This window comes from Salvelinus sp. IW2-2015, linkage group LG17 (assembly GCF_002910315.2).
Source record: "Salvelinus sp. IW2-2015 linkage group LG17, ASM291031v2, whole genome shotgun sequence".
Lineage (NCBI taxonomy): Eukaryota > Metazoa > Chordata > Actinopteri > Salmoniformes > Salmonidae > Salvelinus > Salvelinus sp. IW2-2015.
Window position 1 is genome coordinate 40,511,436 of NC_036857.1, and position 13,311 is coordinate 40,524,746.

At 43.1% G+C, this 13,311-nt stretch overlaps 1 protein-coding gene across 4 annotated transcripts in view; it reads right to left on the bottom strand.

The window, feature by feature from the left end:
* Positions 1 to 13,311, bottom strand: part of eif3c (eukaryotic translation initiation factor 3, subunit C) — a 45,946-nt gene that overhangs the window by 16,887 nt on the left and 15,748 nt on the right. For 2 of the 4 annotated variants that reach the window (XM_024004998.2, XM_024004996.2), the window contains exons 2-14: positions 12,442 to 12,562; positions 12,288 to 12,353; positions 11,309 to 11,498; positions 9,784 to 9,909; positions 5,730 to 5,793; positions 4,696 to 4,814; positions 4,313 to 4,440; positions 3,793 to 3,955; positions 3,272 to 3,363; positions 2,793 to 2,934; positions 2,060 to 2,188; positions 1,624 to 1,717; positions 1,136 to 1,323 (exon numbers count right to left, since the gene is read on the bottom strand). In XM_024004998.2, the coding sequence (XP_023860766.1) occupies positions 1,136 to 1,323; positions 1,624 to 1,717; positions 2,060 to 2,188; positions 2,793 to 2,934; positions 3,272 to 3,363; positions 3,793 to 3,955; positions 4,313 to 4,440; positions 4,696 to 4,814; positions 5,730 to 5,793; positions 9,784 to 9,909; positions 11,309 to 11,498; positions 12,288 to 12,353; positions 12,442 to 12,542 (1,602 nt within the window). In that variant the 5' untranslated portion in view covers positions 12,543 to 12,562. Of the gene's footprint in view, positions 1 to 1,135; positions 1,324 to 1,623; positions 1,718 to 2,059; positions 2,189 to 2,792; positions 2,935 to 3,271; positions 3,376 to 3,792; positions 3,956 to 4,312; positions 4,441 to 4,695; positions 4,815 to 5,729; positions 5,794 to 9,783; positions 9,910 to 11,308; positions 11,499 to 12,287; positions 12,354 to 12,441; positions 12,563 to 13,311 lie in introns of all 4 variants that reach the window. The other 2 variants (XM_024004997.2, XM_024004995.2) reach the window with 1 other exon arrangement.

Below are 13,311 nucleotides of genomic sequence, written 5' to 3' on the forward strand. Positions count from 1 at the left end.
GGTAAGTGAATGTTTATAATGATACTTCTGACTTCTGTTGACTGCATAATATGGCGGCTATATTTGTGTCTTGATTGGGCTCTGAGCGCTGACTCAGATTATTGTATGGTTTGCTTTTTTCGTAAAGCTTTTGAAATCTGACACAGCGGTTGCATTAAGGAGAAGAGTATTCCTGTAAATTGATGTGGCTCTCTGCAAAATCAAAGGATGTTTCGTGACTTCTGAACGTAAGGCGCCAATGTAAACTCAGATTTTTGGATATAAATATGAACTTTATCGAACAAAACACATGTATTGTGTAACATGAAGTCCTATGAGTGTCATCTGAAGAAGATCAAAGGTTAGTGATTCATTTTATCTATATTTCTGTGTTATTCTGTGAATAGGCACTCACCTAACATAATCGTTTGGTTTGCTTTCGTCGTAAAGCCTTTTTGAAATCGGACACTGTGGCTGGATTTACAACAAGTGTATCTTTAAAATGGTGTAAAATACATGTATGTTTGAGGAATTTTAATTATGGGATTTCTGTTGTTTTGAATTTGGCGCCCTGCACTTTCACTGGCTGTTGAAGAGGTGGGACGCTACCGTCTCACGTACCCTAGAGAGGTTAACTGGGAATATTGAAGACTCATGTTAAAAGGAACCAGCAGCTTTCATATGATCTGAGCAAGGAACTTAAACTTCAGCTTTTTTACATGGCTCATACTTTCACTTTCTTCAACACTTTGTTTTTGCATTATTTTAAACCAAATTGAACATGTTTCATTATTTATTTGAGATTAAATTAATTATATTTATGTATTATATGAAGTTCAAGTGTTCATTGAGTATTGTTGTAATTTTCATTACAAATGTATATAAATATGTATATATAAAAAAATATATATATATATATATATATTCAACAAAAAAAAATCCTAGTGAGTATCTGCCATATTGCTTACACCTTTCCTATCCAGAAATTTCAAACGAGAAAGAGAAAGTAATTTTAAACAATTGAGATGCAGCCTTGGGGTGCATAGAAATAGAATGACTAAAACAGACATTACCATTAGAGTTCTAGGATGTGTGGACCGGCTGCCATATTTAATGTACCCATGACAAGGATGTCAATCTATGTCCGTTTCCTTACCTTGGTCTCTCCCTGGAGGCCCAGTGCGCGGCGGTGAGCCTTGTAGTCAAACTTATAGTAGGTGTGCATGATGCGGCGTAGGTAGACGCGGCACACCTCCTCCGTGCTGCCCTTGGTCTCCAGGTAGCCCAGCAGGCGGTCGATGATGCCGCACACACGCCCCTCATCCTTCAGGTTGTCCACATACTCTGGGGGAGATGGAGTGAGTGATTGAATGATCATGTACGATCGCAAGGGAGTGTGAAAGATCAGCTCAAACTGCAGTGGTAAGGAAACACACTAATTATGGGTATGGGGTTTTTATAGGTAAAAAAAGTGATCCCAATAATTTGTGGTGTACAGGTTCATAGGAATTTTATTGCCGTCTACTCTATCAATAATTTTACTTCATACGTGTCTATAGTGAGTGAGTATCAATTTAGTCCTTGACAAACGCACAAGTGACCTCTAATGTGAAAAGGGGGATGTGGATCCAAAATGGGCCTCACCTTGAGAGTGGGGGTCAGTGTTCTGCATGATCTTGGTGAATTCCTCATCCATCCTCTCCACCAAGGTCAGAATGCAGCCGCGCACCCTGAATGGCTGAGGAAGTTAGAAAAACTGACTTTAGTTGGACAATCTACTTCAAAACTGTAGCCTATCACATGAAGTGTATTGTCATTCTTGCCATGCCTGCCTATTCTTGCCAAAAGGACCAATATGGAAATAAATAAAAGCTTGTTATATTTGAAAGGTTTTTCTAATGTACATACTGCTTGTTCTTGATTGTTTACATATTTATTTATGTTTAAATTATATATTAGAGCTTTATTTTCCTGTGAGGGAACTTCTTGTTTGGAGTAGTTCAAATAAATGTAACCAACCAATCAATAATTCTCTAAGAAATTCTATCAACCAATCATTCACTAAGAGTTTGAAAATTACCTGAGCGTCGGCTATGGCCAGGTTCTCACTGTCCTCTGCAATGTTCTCGCCGATAAATATGTTGTTGTTGTTAAAGAGGATGTCCAGCAGCTCGTCAATGCAGTCCAGACACGTCTTCCACATGTCAGCCTGGGAGAGGGGTTGTGCGGAACAGGTAAAGGGGATGAGGAGAATATTAGCGGGAATTGGGGTCACGCTCAGGGACAAATACAGGAGAATCCGGGCTGTACACGGGAGTTTATGGCCGTCAGCACCATTTTGCCAGAACAAATTCCTTGTTAATGTACTTGGTGAATACAGTGGCTTGTAATGCAACAAAATAGGAAAAATGCCAAGGGGGTTAAATAATTTTGCAAGGCACTGAATTGCGATTCTGAGAAGACATTTCTAAAAATGGGCAAAGTACAACTTGAACTTGTCCAATAAGTTCAAGTTGTACTCGTTTAACCCCCAACTACTATTGGGGCAATATTAAAAAGGGATAGAATAGCCATTATTGCAGGATTCTCAGAAAATTTCGTTTTTTCTCTCTCTCCAAATGAGGAATACTTTCATAGAGGTGGCTGAATTAAGAGGCTCAACCTCATGAGACAACGACGGAAAGTCTTTCTGTCCCGTTAGCATAGCCACACATCCATGGAGGAGGCAGATGGGTGGTACTAAAAACAGGAAGGTTTTAGCATTTGGCAATAAGTCATTTAACAATTGATAATTTAACAGCAGTGCATCTGACCTTCATGAAGGCGGCCAGGTTGGGGTTGTAGTCGTACAGGGAGGCGATGATGTTGAACTTGATCTTGACCAGGATGCCCTCACCCAGGTTGTTCTCGTTGGAGATGTTGGCCAGAGCGTGGAGAAGTTCAATCTGGGCAGCTCTGAACAGAAGGTAGACYAGGTGGTAGACAGAACAGGGGGTGTAGGAACAGCGTTAGGTTAGTTTTTGAGTCTTTTCAGGCGTTGGTGTCATATCGGCTAGGGCTTTAACTCAATTTTTTTTGTCTGGTCGCAAAAGAAACCCCCAAACCCTACGGGATGTCCCCTTGTAGACAAAGTGCTATATCAGTGAAAGGCAAAAAAAACTTTGTCTTAAGAAGAACCGATACCATATTGTGTCCATCAGCCTGGATTTTAGATCTACAAAGGGCCAACGAGAAGTGACTAGGGGCTAATTTTGGGACAGAGCATATGTAAATGTGGTCAAATGAGTTGTACCTGTCTGTTCCCTTCTTTCCACGGGCCTGCAGGATCTCATTGAGTTTCTTCACCACAACTGTTGTGTTGATCTCTGTTCCCTTGGCAAACATCTGAAGCTTCTCCTGCCGGGAGAAGCAATTAGCACACAACACACATCCTCTGGCAGGTTTGGGTCTGTATATAAAAAAAAAAGTGTCTCAGAGTAGGAGTGCTAATCTAGGATCAGGTCCCCTCTGTCTATTCTTTACAATCTATAGACTTGATCCTAGATTAGCAGCACTTCRACTCAGAAGCGTTATGTCTCTGGGCCCAAGTCTATGGGACCATWGGGTCGTGTTCATTTGGGCACGCAACAGAAAATGCTTTCGAACATTRTGCAATGGAAAATGAAAAMTAGCGTTTGTTGGTAAAGTCCAAGTGGTCGCTCTCCGTTTCAATCAGTTTTCTTACATTTGGTGCCTAATGAATACAAACCATATATACAGATAAGTGTAGTGAGGATACTCTTTGTATTGTCATGCCACGACTTGATCACCCACCTTGACAAGGGGCACGCCTCCCTTCACCTTCTCCCATTCGCCTTCACCCTCCTCTTGGGCCTCTTCCTCTGCCTCTTCCTCCAGGCGCTCCTTCCGCCTGTGTCTCTTCTTCCTATCCTCCTTTTTCTTCTCGCTGGTGTGTCGCTCTGCCTCACTACCGGGCCTGGCGAGACAGAATGGGGTGTTGTAAATACATTAGTCAGACAGTGTCTAAAACTTTTTAGAGACAAGCGTCTATAGAGCAGCAGTAGGCAACTAGATCCTGTTGTCGGCTGATTTCTTCCCAGAACAGAAATCACGGGCCTGAATATGGCCCGCATACCACCRGTTGCTGACCCCTACTCTAGAGCATYGTTTTACATAGAGCGAGAGCTACTYAATGAAAGCAAGAGGCAGGATGTTTAGAATTAGAGCAATGTTCAGTTACACAGGCAGTGATGGGACAGAATGATTGTGGATTGAGTCTAKCGCGTGAGGTACAAAGGATGTTGTAGTGAAAAGAACAGGGAAAGGGACTGACTTCTTCAGGAAGATTTGGGCCATGGAGGCATTCTTGCCCTCTTCGTCTTCACTACCACTGCCACTTTCCGCGGTGTCCGAGTCCCAGTCCTCGTCATCCTCATCACTGCTGCTGGAAGCCTCCTTGTCCTGTTGAAGACAATGTACACGGTCATTACACACACAAGTTAGATGAAATGGTGGACAATAACAAAGATTGACTGTCGGTGGGAGAGGGCTTGGTAGGGAGAATGCTAGTGCTTTATGTTTCGGCAGCCCCTCAGCCAAAACAGAGAAATGTCACATTTCTGGCTTACCACACTAAATTTTTCGGAATTTTCAAGTGAGTGTGCTTGCCAATAACTGCGCACAGCAATAGAGCCACTGCGGGCATCATCCTCTTACCGCCGCTGCCTTCAGGAACTTGCTGGGGTCCGGCGGAGGCGCTGCCACCTCGGCAGCCGGTTTCTTCTTCAGGAAGCTCTTGGCAACTCCCGGCACTTCGTCGCTATCTGACGACGACCCTACAGACACCAAGGTGGTTAGAAAGAAAACTGCAGCTAAAACAGTGGCTAGGCCATAGAATTKATGTATCAATGGTGCACTGCGATTGTAAAGTTGGGGATTTGATCCCTYGTCAAATCATACCACTCTAAAAATGGGCCCAATGRCTCTCTGCTTYTCACTCAGCATRAAGGAAATMATTMGGGGTAAAGTAGTCCGCATGCRTCTCAGCCGAAACAGTTCGGAAGCGTTTGTGCATATATTATGACAACATTTTGTGACGTTTGTTTTGGATACCGGTAAGGGTTTAAGTTATTTGGGCACACATTTTCCCTTGAGGCAAGGTGAAGTCGGTAGCCCAAGTTCACGCCCCTTCGTCAGTGATTGGTCAACAGTAGGGAGTCTTCAGTAAAGGCTTTGTCATTCAATGAGAGACGACTCGTTTTAATGCACATTGTTTTCATTGAGAAATACTGCAACAAACATRTTAGTTGGATGTAAAATTGTGCGACTAAGATCTCCTCAGGAAAAACGTCAAAATTAAATGAGATTTCTTGAGTTATCTTTTTTGAGGAAATGTATACTGGCTACAACTTCTCTAAAATGGACAAAGTACTATGGCAGCTTTTTTCTCGTTTCTCAAGAGAATGTCTTAAGGGAGTATGTAAGCACACTTATTCAYGTCGCCTAGCCGACTRCGGCTAGCCGCCAGCTGAAAAGAAGCATGCCGACGCCTTAAGGCCTTGCAATAGATTTGTGTTCTGTCCAGGGGGTGTACTAGTACATCAAGCTGCCTCATTATACCGAAACAGGAGGTAGTCTCATGCCCTACGGTCGGTTCTGGCTCTAACAAAAGCAGACTTGAGTCTTCCATTACTGGTATTTACTGTAGGCATAGCTCAAGGTGTATTGAAAAGGTGTGGTAGGAAACTCACCTGAGTCAGCCTCATATTTCTCCTCCTCCTCCTCCTCCTCCTCATCCGCTGACGCCATTGGGTTCTGAATGAGAGGGAGAAAGGTAAGATTGCCATTATGTCAGTGGGCCATTAGTAGGAACTAAGCGCCTCACCCTGGCTCGGAGTATCTTGGGAAAGGTTCATTATTAAGTTGAAATCACAAGGGGGATGTCTGATTGAATTTATGCGTGCAGGAGGTACTTCAGACTGCTTCGTGTATGCCAGCATAATTGTCATGAAAAGCCATTACAAACTACAGCGCATTAAAGGAAAGTATTCAGGACTTTCCCCACATTTTGTTACATTATGGCCTTATTCTAAAACGAATTAAATAGTTTCCTCATCTACTCACAATACCCCTTAACACACCGGCCGTCCAACAATCTAAGCTAGATGCCCTCAATCTCACACAAATTATCAAAGAGCCTAGCAGATACAACCCCAAATCCATAAACATAGGCACCCTCATAGATATCARCCTGACCAACTTGCCCTCTAAATGTTTTCAACCAGGATCTCAGCGATCACTGCCTGCGTCCATTATGGGTCCGCGGTCAAACGGCCACCCCTCATCATTGTCAAACGCTCCCTCCCTCCCTAAAACACTTCTGCGAGCAGGCCATTCTAATCGACCTGGCTCAGGGATCCTGGAAGGATATTGACCTCATCCCGTCTGTAGAGGATGCCTGGTTATTCTTTAAAAGTGCTTTCCTCACCATCTTAAATAAGCATCCAACTTTCAAAAAATGTAGGAGAACAGATATAGCCCMTGGTTCTCTCCAGACTGAATGCCCTTGACCGGCACAAAAACACCCTGTGGCGGACTGCACTAGCATCAAATAACCCCCGCGATATGCAACTTTTCGGTGAAGTCAGGAACCAATACACACAGTCAGTTAGGAAAGCAAAAGCTAGCTTTTTCAAACAGAAATGTGCATCCAGCAGCACCAATTCCCAAAAGTTTTGGGACACTGTAAAGTCCATGGAGAATAAGAGCACCTCCTCCCAGCTGCCCAATGCACTGAGACTAGGAAACACTGTCACCACTGATAAATCACAGATAATTTCAATAAGCATTTCTCTACGGCTGACCATGCTTTCCACCTGGCTATCCCAACCCCGGCCAAGAGCTCTGCACCCCCCGCAGCAACTGGCCCAAGCCTCCCCCCTCTGCTTCTTCTTCACCCAAATCCAGACAGCTGATGTTCTGAAAGAGCGGCAAAATCTGGATCCCTACACAATCAACTGGGCCAATCTGTACCCTCTTCCTAAAATTATACGCTGACATTGTTGCAACCCCTATTAATAGTCTGTTCAACCTCTTTCGTATCATCTGAGATTCCCATAGATTGGAAAGCAGCCGCAGTCATCCCCCTCTTCAAAGGGGAGACTCTAGACCCAAACTGTTACAGACCTATATCCATCCTGCCCTGCCTTTCTAAAGTCTTTGAAAGCCAAGTGAACAGATCACCGACATTTCGAGTCCCACCGTACCTTCGCTATGCAATCTGGTTTCCGAGCTGGTTACACGGATACACCTCAGCCACGCTCAAGGTCCTAAACGATACAACCGCCATCGTTAAGAGACAATACTGTGCAGCCGTATTCATCGACCTGGCCAAGGCTTTCGACTCTGCCAATCACCGTATTCTTATCGGTAGACTCAGCAGCCTTTGTATCTCAAATGACTGCCTCGCTTGGTTCACTAACTACTTCTCTGATAGAGTTCAGTGTGTCAAATCAGAGGGCCTGTTGTTCCGACCTCTGGCAGTCTCTATGGGGGTGCCACAGGGTTCAATTCTCGGGCCCTCAATCTCTGTATATATCAATGATGTCACTCTTACTGCTGGTGATTATTTGATCCATCTCTACGCAGATGACACCATTCTGTATACATCTGGTCCTTCTTTGGACACTGTTAACAAACCTCCAAAACGAGCTTCAACACTCCTTCCATGGCCTCCAACTGCTCTTAAATGCTAGTAAAACGAAATGTATGCTCTTRAACCGATCGCTGCCTGCACCCGCCCGCCTAGCATCACTACTGTGGACGGTTCTGACTTTGAGTATGTGGACAACTATAAATACCTAGGTGTCTGGCTAGACTGTAAACTCTCCATCCAGACTCACATTAAGCATCTCCAATCTAATGTTAAATCTAGAATTGGCTTCCTATTTTGCAACAAAGCCTCCTTACCAAACTTACCCTCGTAAAACTGACTATCCTACAGATCCTTGACTTCGGCGATGTTTACAAACTAGCCTCCAACACTCTACTCAGCAAATTGGATGCAGTCTATCACAGTGCCATCCGTTTTGTCACCAAAGCCACATATACTACCCACCACTGCTTGGCTGGTCCTATCCTATCTCAGCTTACTGGTCACCATAGCAACACCCAGCCGTAGCACACGCCGCAGCAGGTAAATTTCACTGGTCATCCCCAAAGCCAACACCTCTTTGGGCGCCTTTCCTTCCAGTTCTCTGCTGCCAATAACTGGAACGAGACGTATCTCCCTCACTAACTTTAAGCGTCAGCTGTCAGAGCAGCTTACCGATTGCTGCAGCTGTACACAGCCCATCTGTAAATAGCCCATCAATCCAACCAACTACCTCATCCCTATATTTGTTTTTCTGCTCTTTTACACACCAGCACTTCTACATCCTAATCTGCACATATATCACTCCAGTGTAAATTGCTAAATGGTAATTACTTCGCCACTATGGCCTATTTATTGCCTTACTGCATTTGCACACACTGTATACAGACTTTTCTATTGTGTTATTGACTGTACATTTGTTCATCCCATGTGTAACTCTGTTGTCACACMTTATCTTGGCCAGGTCGCAGTTGTACATGAGAACTTGTTCTCAACTGTCTAACCTGGTTAAATAAAGGTGAATAAAAAAATAAAAATAGCAGCAGCTAATGGGGATCCATAATAAATACAAATAGAAGGACCGAGGCAAAGATGAACAGAGCAAAGTACAGAGAGATCCTTGATGAAAACCTGCTCCAGAGTACTCAGGACCTTGAGCTGGGGCGTAGGTTCACCTAACAGGACAATCACCCTATGCACACAGCCAAGACAACGCAGGAGTGGCTTCGGYACAAGTCTGAAAGTCCTTGAGTGGGCCTGGCAGAGCCCAGACTTGAACCCAATCGAACATCTCTGGAAAGACCTGAAAATAACTGTGCAGCAACGCTCCCCATCCAACCTGACAGCGCTTGATGGGATCTGCAGAAAGGAATGGGAGAAACTCCCCAAATACAGGTGCGCCAAGCTTGCAGTGTCGTACCCAAGAAAACTTTAGGCTGTAAACGCTGCCAAAAATGCTTAAACAAAGTAAAGCGTCTGAATACTTCCGTAAATGTGATATTTCAGTCTATTTGTAATACATTTTCAAAAATATTGAAAAACCTGTTTCTGCTTTTCATTATGGGGCTTTGTGTGTAGATTTAGTCAATTTTAGAACAAGGCTGTAACATAACAAAATGTGGAAAAATACTTTCCGAATGCACTGTATATTCTCTTGAATTCCTCAATTTTTCCATTCGTAGTCTAGACTAACCATGCATTTTGTTTGAACTGTATCAAATCAGCTGTACGCAACAACGATGAAAAAAATTCTGYAAAACTGATATAATTCCGAAACACAATCCAGTTTATAAATGTACTAGAATGTTGTTGCATTAATGACTCAAGACATTACCGCTTTTCATTCATTTGAAACATTTTCAAAAAACACAACTGATATTATGGGGTATTGTGTATAGGCCAGTGACAAAACCTCAATTTAATACAATTTTACTTCAGGCTGTAATACAAAATGGAAGAGATCAAGTGGTGTGAATAGTTTCTGAAGGCACTGAATGCAAAAAAAAATAAAAATGGTGCCATAATGAATATCTAGATTCTTCAATGTAGCTTCATATGTGCGTTCCTTATTGGTAAGTGTTATATGCACTGTTTTTATTTAAACAGCTTCTTAAGAATCTACCATCCRGTGTTGTTGTAGTGAAAAGCCTCACCTCCTTATAGCTGGTGATTTCCGTCTCGTAATCCCTGTTGTACTTGCGGATCTTCTGCCGCAGGGTGCTGAGGGCTTTGGCGTTGTTCTTGTTCATCTTCTTCTTGCCTTCTTTGTCCTCCCAAAGCTGTAGGGAAACAAGAAACATCACGTCTTTAGGGATAGTCTTAAGAGTGTGTCTTCATAAAACACAGCGTTCCGGTCATTACTTAATGATCGATAACGTCTGTGCATATTTTCTCTTTTTCATAGTTTGGATAACCTCACATCAATAGATCAAGACCMTGGGACTACAAGGTTCTCTCTGAAATATTTATAAAATGTGTTAGTAACATAATTGATCTTTAGATGGTTTTTCATACAAATACAACATTTGAACTTGGCAACTAAGGATCTATGTGCGAACACATTACAGAGCCATAACAATACAGATTGGCCCCGTGGTCCACATTTGGTTGTTTACTAGCACTACACAATGGATTCAATAATCAAATCTTGAGTTGGTTATTTGAATCAGCTGTGCAGTACTAGAGCAAAAACCAAAATGCGCACGTGGTGGGCACATGAACAATTTGGGAAACCGTGATCTGAGGCTAGTCCGCAATAATGGCTGGCAAGCAACAAACAAAAAAAGTCACGAGTAATGAAGGCAGTCAAATTCACATGACCGTTTAGTCACGGTAATTAGGTCTCCAGCTCTGGCGGAAATGGGTACAAAGTATCTATATCCACAGTAAACGAGTCCTATATTCGACATAACCTGAAAGGCAACTCAGCAAGGAAGAAGCCACAGCTCCAAAACCACCATAAAAAAGACAGACTACGGTTTGCAACTGCACATGGGGACAAAGATCGTACTTTTTGGAGAATGTCCTCTGGTCTGATGAAACAAAATAAAACCGTTTGGCCATAATGACCGAGCTACCGAGTTATGTTTGGAGGAAAAGGGGTGAGGCTTGCAAGCAAAGACACCATCCCAACCGTGAAGCACGGGGCTGGCAGCACATGTGGGGATGCTTTGCTGCAGGAGGGACTGTTGCACTTCTCAAAATAGATGGCACCATGAGGAAAGAAAAATTTGTGTGGCTATATTGAAGCAACATCAAGACATCAGTAAGGAAGTTACTCCCTAGGCAGCTTTTTTACCAGAATTAAATGTCAGGAATTGTGAAAAACTGAGTTTAAATGTATTTGGTTAAGGTATATGTAAGTTCAGACTCTTTCAACTGTATTGCTTGACAATCACGGCTGACAATTTTGTGACGCCACAGCCCTAGTTGCCCCCCCAAAAAACGGATTTCAAAATGTCTCAGGATTGTGATACTCTGCACTTTAGGTACCTTTAAGGCGAAGATCCTTAAATGGTGGATGAAAGAGAAATCACTATACCAACAATTCTGAGATTGAAAATGATGTTCAATATCTCAGAAATCTTCTTTTCGCTAGAACCTTATAGTCCCAAGCTGTCACAGGCTGACATTCGAGCAGTTTCACATGCAGAAAAAGTGTGAACTGCGGAGGTTRACCTGATTCAAATAGTCTTCCAGGTCAGCCAGAAGACGGATGTAGAAGGGGGGCACCCCTTCCTTGTCCACTATAGTCTTGCTTTTGAGGAACGCTCGACATAGCTGCTCAAACTCCTCCAGACACTTGGACATGTCTCGGATCTTCATGGCGTTGCGGATCGTCTTGATCAGGTTTGTCAGCTCCTCAAACCTGTGATATAAGAATTGGTTAGATGGCATAGTCAAGGGCAGGCATACTGTCTAAGGCAGTCCAGTCAAGGGACACTAGTCTGGTCCCAGATACAGTACCAGTCAAAAGTTACGACACACCTACTCATTCAAGGGGTTTTATTTTTACAATTTTCTACATTGTAGAATAATAGTAAAGACAGCAAAACAAATGATAGTGGGACTAAGTGCAAACCAGATGGGATATCGCTGCAGAATGCTGTGGTAGCCATGCTAATTAAGTGTGCCTTGAATTCTAAATAAATCAAAGGTCTTGAAATCTTCCGCATTGACTGACCTTCATGTCTTAAAAGTAATGATAGACTGTCATTTCTCTTTGCTTAGTTGAGCTGTTCTTGCCATAATATGGACTCGGGATTATACCAAATAGGGCTATCTTCTGTATACCACCCCTACCATGTCACAACACAACTGATTGGCACAAACACATTAAGAAATGCCACAAATGAACTTTTAACAAGGCACACCAGTTAATTGAAATGCATTCCAGGTGACTACCTCATGAAGCTGGTTGAGAGAATGCCAAGTGTGCGCAAAGCTGTCACCCGGGCTTWACTTCCSATGGAKWATTTCSAAGAAAGTTTCCGACCCTTTGCAACCCTAGTTATGCCTATGRTGTATTGCCAACTRCTATGATGGTTGATAGCCAAAGGGCATAATAACTACCATAAGAGCTGGCTGTACAGCACAACTACATCAGCGACAAGGCTAAGACGGTTCTTTGGATTATGAAGTAGAGTAAATGACTGACCTCTTGTCCTTGGCACTGCGCACCACTCTCTTGGTGTCCTCCTCATCATCACTAAGTAGCAATGACCTACAGGGACCAAATGTGGAAAAGTGAGAGAGCTGTAGAAACAAACATTAGTGTCACTGAGGTTTTGACGAGAGAAAGTAGTACTGACTGCTTGGTGAAAGTAGTTCCAGGTGCTTTAGGGGTGATCTCGTCCGCCGACGAGGAGGATTCAGACTCGCTGTCGGACCCGGTGGCAAAGAAACGTGACATTGCTGAAGGCCACCGTCAATCTGTGGAAGTGGAATCATGATATCTTACAATGAGGTTCAAACATCTGGTGTGAAGGAGCAACATGAAATTACAGATAACATTTTCGCTCTATTCTAGAATCCACTTCCCTGACTACATACTGTATTTATCTGTAGAAACTCCATGTCAGATGTAGGCCTACATGCAACTGGAAAGCTAACACGTACCAGTTGAACCAGAAAAATAAGTGGAAATCCCCCACATCATCATTATTGAAATGATGCAGCTGGCTAGCTAGATTGCTGGCCAGTAGATGTTCAAGTTTGTCTCATGGCACAAGACTAATAGCTAGTTAGCAATTTAGCTAACACTGGCTCCTTTAGAGTGTTATAGTGTRATTTACATCATAATGCTCAGTCTAGACACTCAGTTGTATAGTATTTTCATTAATATTCCCCATGTAATTGGGAGTTGGCCCCTGCCTAGTCCCCAACAACCGGATGTTCCATTTCCCCTGAAAACCGGAATAAGAGCCTGTGACGCGACTTCTGGACGTAAACAAGGCGACACTCCATATTAAAACGCCTCCTCCACATTTACTGGATTYGTTGAACAGTGCAGAAGAGAACCTCTCGACATTTAGTTTCAGGTGTTTCTTTTACGCCTGCTACGTTAGGTTAATGGGGAGCTAACATGGCTGCCACACAAGATGTTGTATTGTGACTGTCAAAGTGAAATGCATCGATGCAGAAAACCCCATCCTTAATGACAATGTGCTAAATACATAAGT